Source organism: Hylobates moloch, unplaced genomic scaffold, assembly GCF_009828535.3.
Source record: "Hylobates moloch isolate HMO894 unplaced genomic scaffold, HMol_V3 SCAFFOLD_10, whole genome shotgun sequence".
NCBI classification, from domain to species: Eukaryota; Metazoa; Chordata; class Mammalia; order Primates; family Hylobatidae; genus Hylobates; species Hylobates moloch.
Genome location: NW_026652285.1, coordinates 82,634,003 through 82,648,773, shown reverse-complemented (window position 1 = coordinate 82,648,773; position 14,771 = coordinate 82,634,003). Strand labels below are relative to the sequence as shown.

Here is a 14,771-nt window from a genome sequence, read left to right as displayed (position 1 = left end):
TCTTGCATTTTCTGTAAGGAGTAATCGATCCTAAACTTTTATTTAATGCACACAATATTTATGCTGGCCGGGCGCGGTGGCTCACGCTTGTAATCCCAGCACTTTGGGAGGCCGAGGCGGGCGGATCACAAGGTCAGGAGATCGAGACCATGGTGAAACCCCATCTCCACTAAAAATACAAAAAATTAGCCGGGTGTGGTGGCGGGCGCCTGTAGTCCCAGCTACTTGGAGAGGCTGAGGCAGGAGAATGGCGTGAACCCGGGAGGCGGAGCTTGCAGTGAGCCAAGATTGCGCCACTGCACTCCAGCCTGGGTGACAGAGCGAGACTCCATCTCAAAAAAATATATATATATATTTATGCTGTGCTGATTAATATAATTTGAATGGGTTCATTGTAGAATAAATTCAAACAATGACTTCAGTTGAATATGCACTTGAACATTTTGCCCCCAGCTTCCTTTCCTGATATTTTAAGGTTGTCTTCAACATAACTAAATATATGCATGGTATGAACAATTGGCAAATGCAGAAAAGTAGAAGAAGAAAAAATATATCCCACCCGGAGTCTCAACAAAATTCTTGAGTCCCAAATGTTTTGTTCAAAAATCTTTAGAGATTGTTATAAGAGCTCTCTGAGAGGAAATCGAACTTTATTCTTTTGTAGGGGTTATTTCTGTCTTTTGTATGATGCCCAATGCTTGTAGGTTCTGTCTATAATCTATCAAGATGAATATATGTCTCCATCATTTGGCATATTCAACAGGCACCAACTCTTTTTTCCTGTCCAATCTCTGTGCCTTCTGACTGAGAGAGTGCATTTTCCATGGGTCTTGACAGCTTCCCCATCTTCCTCTTTCTTTTCCCTGTTTATTCTTTCCCCTCCCCCTACCATACCCTCCTTTCCTACTCTGACTATCCCTTCCCCTCCCCCTGCTCTTCCTCTTCTCCTCTCCTCTTCATCTCCTCCACATATGTTTCCCCTCCCTTTCTCTTTCCTTTCTTCTCCCCTCCCTTCTTCAGAGCTTTTCCTTTCTCCTTTACGCTCCTCCCTCCTTCCCCTGCTTGGAAACCCTGATTGGAGAGAGTCTAAGTTAGAACTAGAGGACAAGAAGTGTAGGACAAGAGTATAAACTCTTTCTAGAGGGTTTTCTCTAAAGAGGAGAACACGGAACATGATAGATCAGAGGCTCCTGGAGGGTGTGGGAACTGATGGAGTTGAAGCACTTGAAGGAGCGATCCCAGAAGATAAAAGGTGATTGTCAGAGACTAGGAAACTTGGATTGGTGACAGCGAGGTCTAGAGGGCATGGCAATGGTAGAAGCTGAGATAAGGTGAAGGATATGATCATTAGAAAAGAAGAGATCATTCTGTAGGTTGCCTGTTCATTCTGATGACAGTTTCTTTTGCTGTGCAGAAGGTCTTTAGTTTAATTGGATCCCATTTGTCAATTTTAGCTTTTGTTGCCATTGCTTTTCGTGTTTTAGTCATGAGGTCTTTGCCCATGCCTATGTCCTGAATGGTACTGCCTAGGTTTTCTTCTAGGGTTCACGATATCAAAGACTTGGAACCAACCCAAGTGCTCATTAATGATGGACTGGATAAAGAAAATGTGGCACATATGCACCATGAAATACTGTGCAGCCATAGAAAAGGATGAGTTCATGTCCTTTGCAGGGACATGGATGAAGCTGCAAACCATCATTCTCAGCAAACTAACAAAAGAACAGAAAACCAAACACTGCATGTTCTCACTCATAAGTGGGAGTTAAACAATGAGAATATATGGACACAGGGAGGGGAACATCACACACCAGAGCCTGTCGGAGGGTTGGGGACTAGGGGAAGGATAACATTAGGAGAAATACTTAACGTAGATGATGGGTTGATGGGTGCAGCAAACCACCATAGCATGTGTATACCTATGTAACAAACCTGCATGTTCTGCACCTGTACCCCAGAACTTAAAGTATAATAAAGAAAAGAAAAGAAGAGATCAGGAATATAACTCCAGGATACTGGAATGATCATTTACATAGGTAAGGAAGTCACTAAGGTGTGTGTGTATGTGTGTGTGAGAGAAAGAGAGAGAGAAAAAAGAGGAGAGAGAGAGATAGAGAATTTAAAAAAGGATATTGGATATATAATATGATACTTCAAATGAGCTGGAAGTTTTTAGGAAGGAAGGAGAGAGAATGATCTCGGAAGACAATCAGGAGCAACAGAGACACCTCCTCACCTCCAGTCCCTGTTACAGAAGGCAACATGATTTTTATTAAGGCAATCAAGTGAAGGAAAAGTAGCTCAAAAGGAAGTTCAGGATATGGGGGATTTACTGAAACCCATCATTATTCCAGAGGGCAGGTCCAAGGGTCTATGGGGATAGATTTGGAACACAGCTATATGTGGATAACCCTGGTGGATGAGGGATAACTATGGAGCCTTGGACTTTCTAAGTGATTGCCATCAACAGGAACAGAGGGCATGATGGAGTCAATGGAAATGGACGCTAACATACATTGTTGGGTTTGAGTGGGCAGTTGGAGACTCTTACCAGGAAAACTCAGAGCACAGACATCATTTGGGAACCTGCAGAGGCTGGAGCAGTGTGAGTGCTCTCCAGTAGCTTCTCTGATGTAATGTTGAGGACAGAGACTCAAAGGTGGCAGAACCGCGGAAATGCAGGTTTCTCTGGATAACTCGTGGCACTTTTTCTGATGGTGATGTTGAGGCTGGCTGAGGTATGGGGGCATTTTCAGCATCCGCAGTTTAGTGAATATCCTTCCTACTGCTTTCTCATGGTGAATTCAAAGAAGATGAAGAAAACCATGTCACCAGTTGTGGCTGCTCCCTTCTCTGGCCAGGGGAATGTGCTCCTAGATACATGCTCTACCCCGAGCATGTTTGGAGCACAAACACATCCCATGATCCAAGAAAGGGGAAAGATCTTTTCCTAAAAAATTAACAAAGGAAATGTTAATGGATGCTGGGCAGACAGAATTAGAAATTGTGTATAGCTGGTTTCAAGGACCCAAATGCTGGGCAGAAGGAATTAGAAATTGTGTATAGCTGGTATTGAGGACCCAAATAACAATATCTTAAGCCAATTAAGGGTTCATTTTTCTTTTAACTGAAAGAAGGACAGAAGTAGGTAATCCAAAGTTGGTGTAATAGCTCCACTGTCGTCAGAGACTCAGACTTCCTATGCTTTTTGCTATGCCATCATGGGGCATGATATGTTCCCATAGTATCATATACTTATACTCTAGTATGCTGGGCTACCATTCCTCATGTCTGTATTGTGGAAGAAAAGGAGAAGGAAGCAGGGAAGGGAAAGGAGTACTCTCTCAATTGAGACAGCCCCCTTTAAAAAGCTTTCCAAGGCCAGGTGCGGTGGCTCAGGCCTGTAATCCCAGCACTTTGGGAGGCCAAGGCTGGTGGATCCCAAGGTCAGGAGATCGAGACCATCCTGGCTAACACAGTGAAACCCCGTCTCTAATAAAAAAATACAAAAAAAAAAAAAGCGTGGTGGTGGGCCCCTGTAGTCCCAGCTACTCTGGAGGCAGAGGTAGGAGAATGGCATGAACCCAGGAGGCGGAGCTTGCAGTGAGCTGAGATCATGCCACTGCCCTCCAGCCTGGGCAACAGAGCGAGACTCTGTCTCAAAAACAAAAAACAAAACACAAAACAAAACAAAAAAAGCTTTCCAAGAAGTCCTGCTCAATCTCAGCTATATATTATTGGCTCTCAGTTGAGGTGGAGGTGGAGAGTTGTAATCTTCTAGCTGGGCATATTACTATGCTTAATAAAACTGGTGAGAATGGCTACTGGGTGGGCAACTATAAGCCTCTACCACAGCAACAAAAATAAACTGATGTTAATGCATAAGTCAAGATTCGCATCATGAGCTATGATTGGCCAGAATATTTGTGGGAAGGTGAAGTGAAAAAGCTAGAAGAACAAGAATTGGGGTTGGACAGTAGAATACCACAACTGAAGATTGCAGAAGTTGGGCAGCTTTGCAGAGACTAACACTATTAGAAGGCCTAGGATATGCCTATGAGGTCTAAGAACCAAGTTGATCATGAACCTGAAAACTCTGTCCTGGAAAAGACCACTTCCTTTTGTTGGAATGTAGCCTGAAAAATCACAGGAAAGGCCCAGCTGAGAGCATCAGGTACCTCCCTTTTGTGATCACCTCTAATCTGCAGTTACCATCTTCCATGTAGGGCCAGGCCTCTTAGACAGGTTAAGTTTCCCACCTATGGGCAGAGGGCTGCATGCGGTGATATTATTTAGGCAATGCATTTGGTAAAATATGAACTTTCAATTGTCCCATAAGAACTCAAAAAATGGTGGTGTACTATGTATCGTTTGCTATTTTAAGAAAAGCAAATTGTCTTGCTTGCAATGTGCAGGCATTGCTAAACTTGTAATTATTATTTTTATGCTTATTTAGTAAAATGTGATCTAATTGCTTTCATTTTACATAGTAAAAACATGTCCTCATCTCCGTCAGCCAAAGCATGGCCACATCAGCTGTTCTACAAGGGAAATGTTATATAAGACAACATGTTTGGTTGCCTGTGATGAAGGGTACAGACTAGAAGGCAGTGATAAGCTTACTTGTGAAGGAAACAGCCAGTGGGATGGGCCAGAACCCCGGTGTGTGGGTAAGTTTCTAGAAAGTGTAATGCCTTGAGTGATTCATTTCCTCTGCTCTGATTTCTCCAGTATTCTGTGAAGACCTAGAACTAAACACTAGCTGGTAATGAGTATAAATACACATCCACATGTACAGGTGCAGGTGTTATAGATACAAAAACAAATGTGTTGTCTTACTCCTCTCCACTGGTAAAGGAACTTCTACAATGAATTCTGTTTTCTAACTCACAGAAGTTTATACCTTCAAATGACCATGACTTTTTTCTTAGTTTTAATTGAAGCCAATTTGGATGGATTTTTTTAAAAACGCAAATGCCTCATAATACCCTTGCTTTGTTAAATATGTTTTACATTTACCTTATTAATGGAAGGACAAAATTAGGAACCAGTGAATCTTAAAAATTGCTTTATTATTAAACAAGAACAAATAAAAATAACTGAACATTCAACTGAAAAGTTAGGAAAATAAAACAACTGCAAGGAAAATTGAAAGAAGGATATAACCAGAATTGTTTAAGTAAATGAAAAAGAACTATAAAGGGAGAAGGGATGCAGTAGAATGGTTAAGAAGCAAAGCTTTCAATAAAGTAATAAAATAGAATTTAAAATATAAGTAAGAACAATTCAAAAATAGAATTTTTCTGGCTGGGCAAGGTGGCTCACACCTGTAATCTCAGCACTTTGGGAGGCTGAGGTGAACAAATCATGAGGTCAGAGCTGGAGACCAGCCTGGCCAACATGGTGAAACCATGTCTCTACTAAAAATACAAAAAAATAGCTAGGTGTGGTGGCAGATGCCTGTAATCCCAGCTACTCAGGAGGCTGAGACAGGAGAATCTCTTGAACCCAGGAGGCAGGGGTTTTAGTGAGCCGAGATCGTGGCACTGCACTCTAGCCCCAGCGACAGTGCAAAACTCTGTCCAAAAAAAAAAAAAAAAAAATTCTAAGAAATTTCCATACCATATAGTTTGGCCTAAATAATGGAAAGCCAGCCAATTCATATTCTTGAAGTATTATTATTTCATTGTCAACCTGACAATTATTACCAAAAAAGATAGAAAATTATAGACCAACCTTACGTTGGTCTGTAAAAGCTGTAAAAGCAAATATACTAGCAACCCACATTAAAAAAAGAATAGTCTGCCAAAACAAGTAGAGTTTATTCTAGGATTGCAAAAAGGAGTTAAAATTAAGTAATCTATCAGTATAATAAATTACTTCATTATAGCAAATTGGAAAAAAATTGTATGGTTGCTTAGTAGAAGATAAAAATTCATTCATTATCATTTAAAACACATTTTCAGTAAAATGTTTTAAAACTCATATTGATATAACTCACTTAATAAAAAATGTCAATCTGAAATCTGCAGCCACTTGTGGAGAAACAATATAGACAGTCTTATCAAATTTGGCAAAAGAAAAATATACTCACATTGTTTAGTACTATTCCCTAAGCTTTAGCTCTTGTAAGAAATTATGAGATTAGACATATTGGGATTGAAAATCATCATCATTTGTAGACTACAAGCCTGCCCCCTCCCCCACAAAATAGAATGAATCTACTAATCAACGAGAGCTCATTAAAGTCATAAGAATAGCAAATATATCTGCCAGCCGAGATTAGAAAAAAATAAACAAAAATAAAACAAACAGCTTTTCTATATGCAATGATAAACAGAACATGTGGTAAAATATGACATTCAAAAGATCTATGGAAAATATAAAATATGTCAGAATAACCTTAAATAGAAATGTGTGCAACCTGTATTAAGCAAACCAGAAAAATGTTACCAAGAGATGAAAAGAACATTTTAATATTTATATAAAATGTTTTCAAAATGTTAAGTTCTTTCCAAATTATGTATTTATATATAAATTATTTATATTAATTGTATATATTATGTTACCACAAAATTTATTATGTATTATAATTTTATAATTTATATATGTATATGAATTATATTAATATATAGTACATATATTTATGTTAAGTTCTTTCCAAATTAACATAAGGAAAGAACTTAACACATTACATATATATGCCTTACATATATATGTAATACACTGAATGCAAACTCATTCAATAGCTCAAAAGGGATTTTCTTTTTTGCCCTTCTTTTGGAATTAGGGAGTGATTCTAGGGTTCATATAGAAAAATATTGTAATGAAAAATTACTAAAATCAGTTTGAAAAGGAAGAGCAATAGGAATAGTAAATAGAAAGTAGCTCTATCAGGTTTTCAAATCTTTTTTAATCTGTAAAGATTAAGAATATGCAAGGTTTGCCATACAGATCACAATTAAGGAAGTATCACAGGTCAGTTGAGGGAAAAAAAAATTATTTAACTGATCATAGGGGAAAATTGACTAGCTCCTTGTGAAAAACGAAACAAAATAAAGTTTCCTGTATGTTTTCAATTCACACTGAACACAGAAATAAATTCTTCATAGATTTTAAAGATAAGGTAAAAGATAAAACCATTACAACCTAGAGGAGAATATATTTAACATATGTAAGTGAATGCTAACCAATCTCAGAACTTACTAAGCGTGAAAGCAACGGGAATACTTCAAAAAGAAAAACACTCAGTAGATTAGACTATATAACAGTTAAAAACATGCTCACCGAAAGTACCATAAACAAACAATAAAAAAAAATAAAATTTTCAACAACTTTGACAGCCAAAAGGATAATTTTCTTACTTTATATAGGCCCAGCCCTAAATAAAGGATACTGAGTCCCACATTGTCATTATCTTCGAACCACAAATTTGGCTTTGATTTTCCTGTTGATCAAAGTAGACTAGGAGGTCTGGGCAGGCATGCAGTTCACACTGTGCAGAAATAAGGAGACAAACCATTTCTTGGAAAAAAAAAATGGCTTTTGCTGGCACAGTTTGGAAAGAAATTATGTCATGGAGGAAGTCTGATAGTGGAGTGTTTAGTGGCACACAGATTTTGCCACTTACTTGCATGGTGACCTTAGGAAAGTTACTAGTGTGCTCAGTTTTCATTTGTAAGTTGGAATACTTCTTTTTTTTTTTTTTTTTTTTTGAGACGGAGTCTCGCTCTGTCGCCCGGGCTGGACTGCAGTGGCGCAATCTCGGCTCACTGCAAGCTCCGCCTCCCGGGTTCACGCCATTCTCCTGCCTCAGCCTCTCCGAGTAGCTGGGACTACAGGCGCCCGCCACCACGCCCGGCTAATTTTTTGTATTTTTTAGTAGAGACGGGGTTTCACTGTGGTCTCGATCTCCTGACCTCGCGATCCGCCCGCCTCGGCCTCCCAAAGTGCTGGGATTACAGGCGTGAGCCACCGCGCCCGGCAGTTGGAATACTTCTTACACCATATGATTAAATAATACATGCAAAGTGCTTAGAATAATGCCTGGCACATAGTAGGTACTGAATAAATGTTAGCTATTTATTCAGCTATTCCAATAACATGGAAAATACAGACTAAAGATGTGAGTAATGCTGCCAGTAGATTCTCTACTACAAAAAACAAACGTGCCTATGGGTGTGTGCACACGCTGCCCCCCTCACATACACTCCCTGTATTAAGTCCTAGCCTTGATTTTCCATTCCATCTGCATTCTGCCTAATTCATCTGCTATTCTTTATCTGTGCTAAATATAGCATTCAAGGTCAAGGCCCTAAATATAACATAGTGATTTTAGGAAGGCTATTAGAAACTTTTCTCATTGTATGCTTGCTTAAAAATAGCACCAAAAAGCTCATAAAATAGAGATTGCTGAATGTATCATTTAATCCATGAACTATGGAATTCGATTTATGACTTTCTACTTCTAAGCCATAAAATAATATTCTGCAAACTAAATGAATGTGCTCCAAGCAAATGATAAAAGTCACAATCAGTGTTAATTAAAATATCGGAAGTTTTTGAAAGTTTTGATGCACTGGCAAAAATAGCAAAAGATAACTAAAGAGGTATAGGTTAGCGTTATTTACAATACATTATACATTCAATGTCATATATAGTTATCATTTAGCAATTTGTGTAAATCCTAAGGCAGCATAATTGTATTTTTCTTGACTAAAAAGATTCCGTGGCATTTCCAATTTGTGGGAACACGAATAACATTCTGTCTGTTTCCCTACCGTAGAGCGCCACTGTTCCACCTTTCAGACACCCAAAGATGTCATCATATCCCCCCACAACTGTGGCAAGCAGCCAGCCAAATTTGGGACGATCTGCTATGTAAGTTGCCGCCAAGGGTTCATTTTATCTGGAGTCAAAGAAATGCTGAGATGTACCACTTCTGGAAAATGGAATGTCGGAGTTCAGGCAGCTGTGTGTAAAGGTAGGTCTCTACACTAGTCAGGTTAAAAATCAAAGTTTTTGATAATGCCATATGGGTGCAGTATAGGACAATCCTTCTTTGCACCTTTTGCTGCAAACCCGTGATAATATGGTAGGTGCTACCTGGATATCCTCTATGAGGATTTCTGGTTCAAAGTGTTGGATTTACAAAATCTGATTACAAAATGCCAGACAATGACAGAAGAAATACACAAATAAGGAAAATAGTAGAGCTGAAAATCAGGTAAGTTTTCCATAAGACTAAAATCTTTAGGGAAGTCTTGGTCTATATAAAGCAGGTGAGACTGAATTGATTTTCAAAAAGAAGCTATCAGCACTTTGAAACCTGGTATCATATTCCATTCACAAGAGGACGTTGCCATTTTCTCTGCAACAAGAGCAGACCACTATGAAAAAGGAGTTATTGAAAACAAAAAAGAGTTCTTAGAAGTAAAAAATGTCCTAACTATCTCTAAGAGAAGGACAAGGGCAGATGAATGGAATGAATGCTGTTGAAAACTATATTAGTAATTTAAAAGACCAAACTGAGAGTTTCCTCACAGTGGAGAACTGAATGGGTAAACAAAGAAAGTGCTTGAATTTCCCAATTGATCAAACCAAAAAGATGGAAGTTGAGGGATGCCAGTGACAGAAGGAAAAACCCCAATGTCCATTTAATAAGGAGTTCCAGAAGGAGAGAGGAGAGGAGATGGAGAAGAATTTTTCTACCAAGAGAAGAAAATTTCTCTGAGCTAGAGAATGGCTTAATCCTTTAGACCACAAATAGCATACTTTGACGACTCCTAGTGAAATTTCCGAGTTGCAGAGTTAATGGAAAAATCTTAAATAACTTTTCATGGAGAAAGAAATTGCACAAAAGAAACAAGAATTAGACTCACATTACATATCTCACTTACAACTTTAAATGCCACAAGGAAATGTAGCAATGTGTACAGGATATGGAGAGCAAATAAATATAAACTTTAGATTCCAGGTCCAGTCAAGCTATTGTTTAAGCATGAATGAAAAATCAAATACTTTTAAAAAATTTTTTTCAGAATTAATATGCTACTATGTATTCCTGTGGGAGAAAGTTGTCCAAGTATAAGCCCCTTTGAGAAAAAGAAAATATAAATTGAATAAAATTTTGAAGAAACAAGAAGACATGAGACACAATGAAATCAATTCAGATATATTCAGCTAGAAGTTATAGAAGACCTAATTTAACATAAATTAAAATAAAAGATGTATTTTATCATGTAACAAAAACTTAAGCACTACCATAACTGGTGTGCATCTGTGTAATGTTAGCACATCTAATTCAGCACCATAGTATAAAGTAAAAAATATCATTGGCTTTAATTTGTTGTTTGCTTTGGCAGTACATTTCAGTTTCTGCTAGTTAATTCTACTTGACAGCCTCATTTTCAAGTGTAGTTTCTTCCTGTCACAGTCAACATTCATTTTTAAATTTATTTCATTCAAAAAATATTTCTCAAGCTCCTATTATATGCCAGGTACCATATAAGACAGTGGGGCAAGACATTCTGACCTTCAAATAACTTAAATTCTATTGGGGGAGAAAATTCAATTTCAAAATAGTTTGTTGAGCTTTATGGTTGGGAAGTCCAGAGGGTTATGGGAACTTGTGGAGTGGGGACCTCAAATGGGCCTGGAGAATCAGCAAGAGCTTCCTGAGGGGCTGTGTCTAAGCTGAGAGTTCAACAGCAAGCACTAGACATCCAGGTAAAGGGAGAAGAGGGCACTAATTCAGGCAAATAAAAGAACATAGGCAAGGGCCCAGGTAAAAGAAAGGCGATGGCCTGACAGTAACAATGTGGAGAGTGAATCCTGTAGGAGAGAAGGAAGAAATGAGGCTAAGAGGTCAATAGGTACCAGCCCAGGATTGGGCTCGTAAGCCATGCTGAGATAAATGATCAGGAAAACAGGTGCAGATTCCAAACAATCAGTAGCTGGGATGTACAAATGTGTCACAATGTATTAATATAAGTAGATTTGTACGTCTTCCTTAAATGATCTAGGACCACATATCAGTGTATTAATCTACTTGTGTATTTTCTGAGTTAGACGTGGAGGCTCCTCAAATCAACTGTCCTAAGGACATAGAGGCTAAGACTCTCGAACAGCAAGATTCTGCCAATGTTACCTGGCAGATTCCAACAGCTAAAGACAACTCAGGTGAAAAGGTAAGGTTTGCGCAATTATGTGCATCCTTTTTCAAATGAATTCTAAATATACTGCAGATATCTGTGTTGAAGACTTACTAATATGCTCATGATAATACTTGTATTAGGGTTCTCTAGAGGGACAGAACTAATAGGATAGATGTATATATGAAAGGGAGTTTATTAAGGACTATTGACTCACACCATCACAAGGTGAAGTTCCACAATAGGCCATCTGCAAGCTGAGGAGCAAGGAAGCCAGTCCAAGTCCCAAAACCTCAAAAGTGGGGAAGCCGATAGTGCAGCCTTCAGTTAGTGGCCAAAGGCCCAAGAACTCCTGGCAAACCACTGATATAAGTACAAGAGTCCAAAAGCTGAAGAACTTGGAGTCTGATGTTCAAGGGCAGGAAGCAGCCAGCACGGGAGAAAGATGAAGGCTGGAAGACTCAGCAGGTCTGCTCTTCTCACCTTCCTCTGCCTGCCTTATTCTAGCTGAGCTGGCAGCTGATTAGATGGTGCCCACCCAGACTGAGGGTGGGTCTGCCTCTCCCAGTCCTCCTCAAATGTTAATCTTGGGCAACATTGTCACAGACACACCCAGGAACAATACTTCGTATCCTTCAAGCCAATCAAATTGATGCTCAATATTAACCATCACAATACTCCTTGTGTATAAACTCTACTCATAAATGTGAATGCTGCATCTGATAGAATAATGATCAATTTTGAATTTTTAATTAGAAATCTCAGATAAAATCCTCAAAACCAGAAACTTGTCATTCTATGGATTTGTTGTATTTTTGTAGCCACTAAGATTACTTGACTAAGAATTCTTTGCCCTTTACTAGGTTCTGAGGATCTTTTAAGAAAAGAAAAGATGGGGATTCAATCCTAATTCCTATTTATGAACCTATCTTTTAAAATATGGGCCCAAAATGATTGTGTATTTTTCAGTCAGAAAGAGATAGCATTGGTGTTTCTTCTTCAAGCTTGTCTAAATCCAGCATTATTCAGAACACAATATTTTAATTTTCTTTGTATAGTAGCTTGAAATAATCATCCATCAGATGTTAGAAAAATAGTTCATTTAGGAATTTTACTTCCTCTTATATGTACATGGTTAGTATTCATATACATTAAGATGCACTTAAATATTATGTTATTTCTACACTTACCTGTAAATATATATAAGTTGTACCAATCAGGATACATTGGGGGCGGGGGGATGTAGAGCGCAACATGGAAAAAATAGCTGTTCTGATCATTGTGTTGAATATACTTACAATCAAGATAGCTTTTAAATCTGATTTGAAAAGGGCAAATGTGATTTCTGGGGCTGAATGCACTTTAGGTGATTTGTGTGTTGAGCAGTCTCTCATGTGTGATATTTCCACCACATCTTTTTCTTTTCACTCTGACCCTCCTGCCTTCCCCTTATAAGGACCCTTGAGATTACATTGAGCCCATCTGGATAACTCAGGAGAATCTCCTAATTTTAATTTAGTCATTCTGCTAAGTCCCTTTTACCATGTAAGGTAACGTATTCACAGGTTCCAGGGATTAGAACATGGACGATCTTTCTGGGGCCGTTATTCAGCCTACCACATGGGGGAAGAACTTGAATGTGCTTAAAAGAATAAAAATAGAAATAGAGAGAACCAATGGAGATGGAGAAGTTGAATATACAAGGAAAAGAGGGGGCAATTCATTGTGAATGGCTTCTGTTCAGAAAGTGATCAGACCTGAAGCGTAACTAAAGGGAATAAGTAAGAGAGTTTTGAAGTTTTAGGAGAATTGAGAAGTTTTGAAAAACTCATTCTGAGGAGGAGAGTGAACAGACCAGAGAAATATACTAGGATTATTTGGCTACAGTTGGGAGTCCATTAGAGTTTTGTGATCATAAACTTATAGAGAGATTAATCTGCACTACTGTGTGAATTTCTCCAAAATTGATGTGATTCTCTAGCACAGGCATGAAAAAAGTAAATAATTGGGTTTCTTTATAATGTAGAGTTTTGAAAGAAAAAAAAAGACGGAGAAACAAGGCAGTTTAGACAATTGGGGGAAAAAAAACCACTACATTTATTGTAATCATAGAACATGAACTCAAAGCAGGGTAAGAAAGAATAAAACGAAACAACTCATGATGTTGTCATGAACATCCTTGTACTAAGTCTTTGTCTTTGTCTTTTGTCTCTGATTATTCCCTCAGAAAATTTCCAAAAAGAGAAATTTCTTGGTAGAAAAGTAGGATGCTAAATTATATGTACAGTGCAATCAAAACTATAATTGTGTAACTGATATTGAACAGTCTGAACTAGGAAAGGCACCAGTAGAAAATAACCATTTTTCTACAGTCACAAGCTTTGGTTACTCTAGGGTATACCAATAGTTCTTTCCATAATTAAAAACCACTTTCAAGGATTAAAAAGAACAGTCTTGCTGTCTAAATAAAAGCTTGAATCTTGTATCCACTTCAAAGCTTTTTCCTCTTGTGGCTCAGAGGAGGCCTGACTGACTTGAGGAAAGAGGACCAGTTGATGCTCTTTTCCTCCTTCTATGCCTCCCTATCTCTGTTTCTGGCCTCTCTAGGGTCAGGGCTGGTGGGATAAACAGAAAAATGGCTACCTCAAAGATATCCTTGTCCTAATCCCTAGAACCCACAAATATGTTCCCTTACATAGCAAAGGAACTTTGTAGATGTGATGAAAGTAACGACTGTGAGATGGGAGGATTAGCGTGGATTATCCAGGTGAATCCAACTTAATCACATGAGTCCTTAAAAGAGAAGTACCTTTCCCAGCTGTGGTTACAGAGTGTTGCTGTAACAGAAGGATTTGAGAGATGTGCAGAGAGAAGGACTCAATCTGCCATCAGTGGCTTTGAAGCTAGAGGAGGAGGACCATGCAGGCAGCCTCTAAAAGCTAGAAGAGGCAAGGAAACAGATTCTCCCTCAGAGCCTCCAGAAAGCAACTCAGCCCTACTAACACTTTCATTTCAACCCTGTAAGACCCATCAGTGTCTCTAACCTATAAGACCACAAGATAATACATTTTTGTTGTTTTTGTTTGTTTTTTGCTTTTCGTCTGTTTGTTTGTTTGAGACAGAATCTTGCTCTGTCTCCAGGCTGGAGTGCAGTGGTGTGATCTCAGCTCACTGCAGCCTCTACCTCCCAGGTTCAAGCAATTCTCCTACCTCAGCCTCCCAAGTAGCTGGGATTACAGGCAAGTGCCACCACGCCAAGCTATTTTTTTTATTTTTAGTAGAGACGGGTTTTCACCATGTTAGCCAGCCTGGTCTCGAACTCCTGACCCAGTGATCTCCTGCCTTGGCCTCCCAAGGTGCTGGGATTACAGGCATGAGCCACTGTGCCTGGCCCATTTTTGTTGTTTTAAGCTGCCACATTTTTAGGAATTTGCTGTGGAAACAATAGGAAATGAACACAGCTGGGAAAGGAGTATTTTTGAGCAATGGTTCAAAAGTCTTTCATTTGTTTAAGGCTGTGTGGCCCTCTCTCTATTGCTGATGCACTCTGAGAAGCAAAAAAAAAAAATTGTCTCTCTTGTGCTGTCCATGTGCAGATTCTGCAGGAGGCCCTGTAGG

At 38.8% G+C, this 14,771-nt stretch overlaps 1 protein-coding gene across 2 annotated transcripts in view; it reads left to right on the top strand.

Annotated features, from left to right (window-relative positions):
- Positions 1-14,771, top strand: part of SVEP1 (sushi, von Willebrand factor type A, EGF and pentraxin domain containing 1) — a 227,046-nt gene that overhangs the window by 79,296 nt on the left and 132,979 nt on the right. For both annotated transcript variants that reach the window (XM_058445970.1, XM_032164839.2), the window contains exons 6-8: positions 4,491-4,670; positions 8,786-8,983; positions 11,071-11,189. In XM_058445970.1, the coding sequence (XP_058301953.1) occupies positions 4,491-4,670; positions 8,786-8,983; positions 11,071-11,189 (497 nt within the window). The remainder of the gene's footprint in view (positions 1-4,490; positions 4,671-8,785; positions 8,984-11,070; positions 11,190-14,771) is intronic.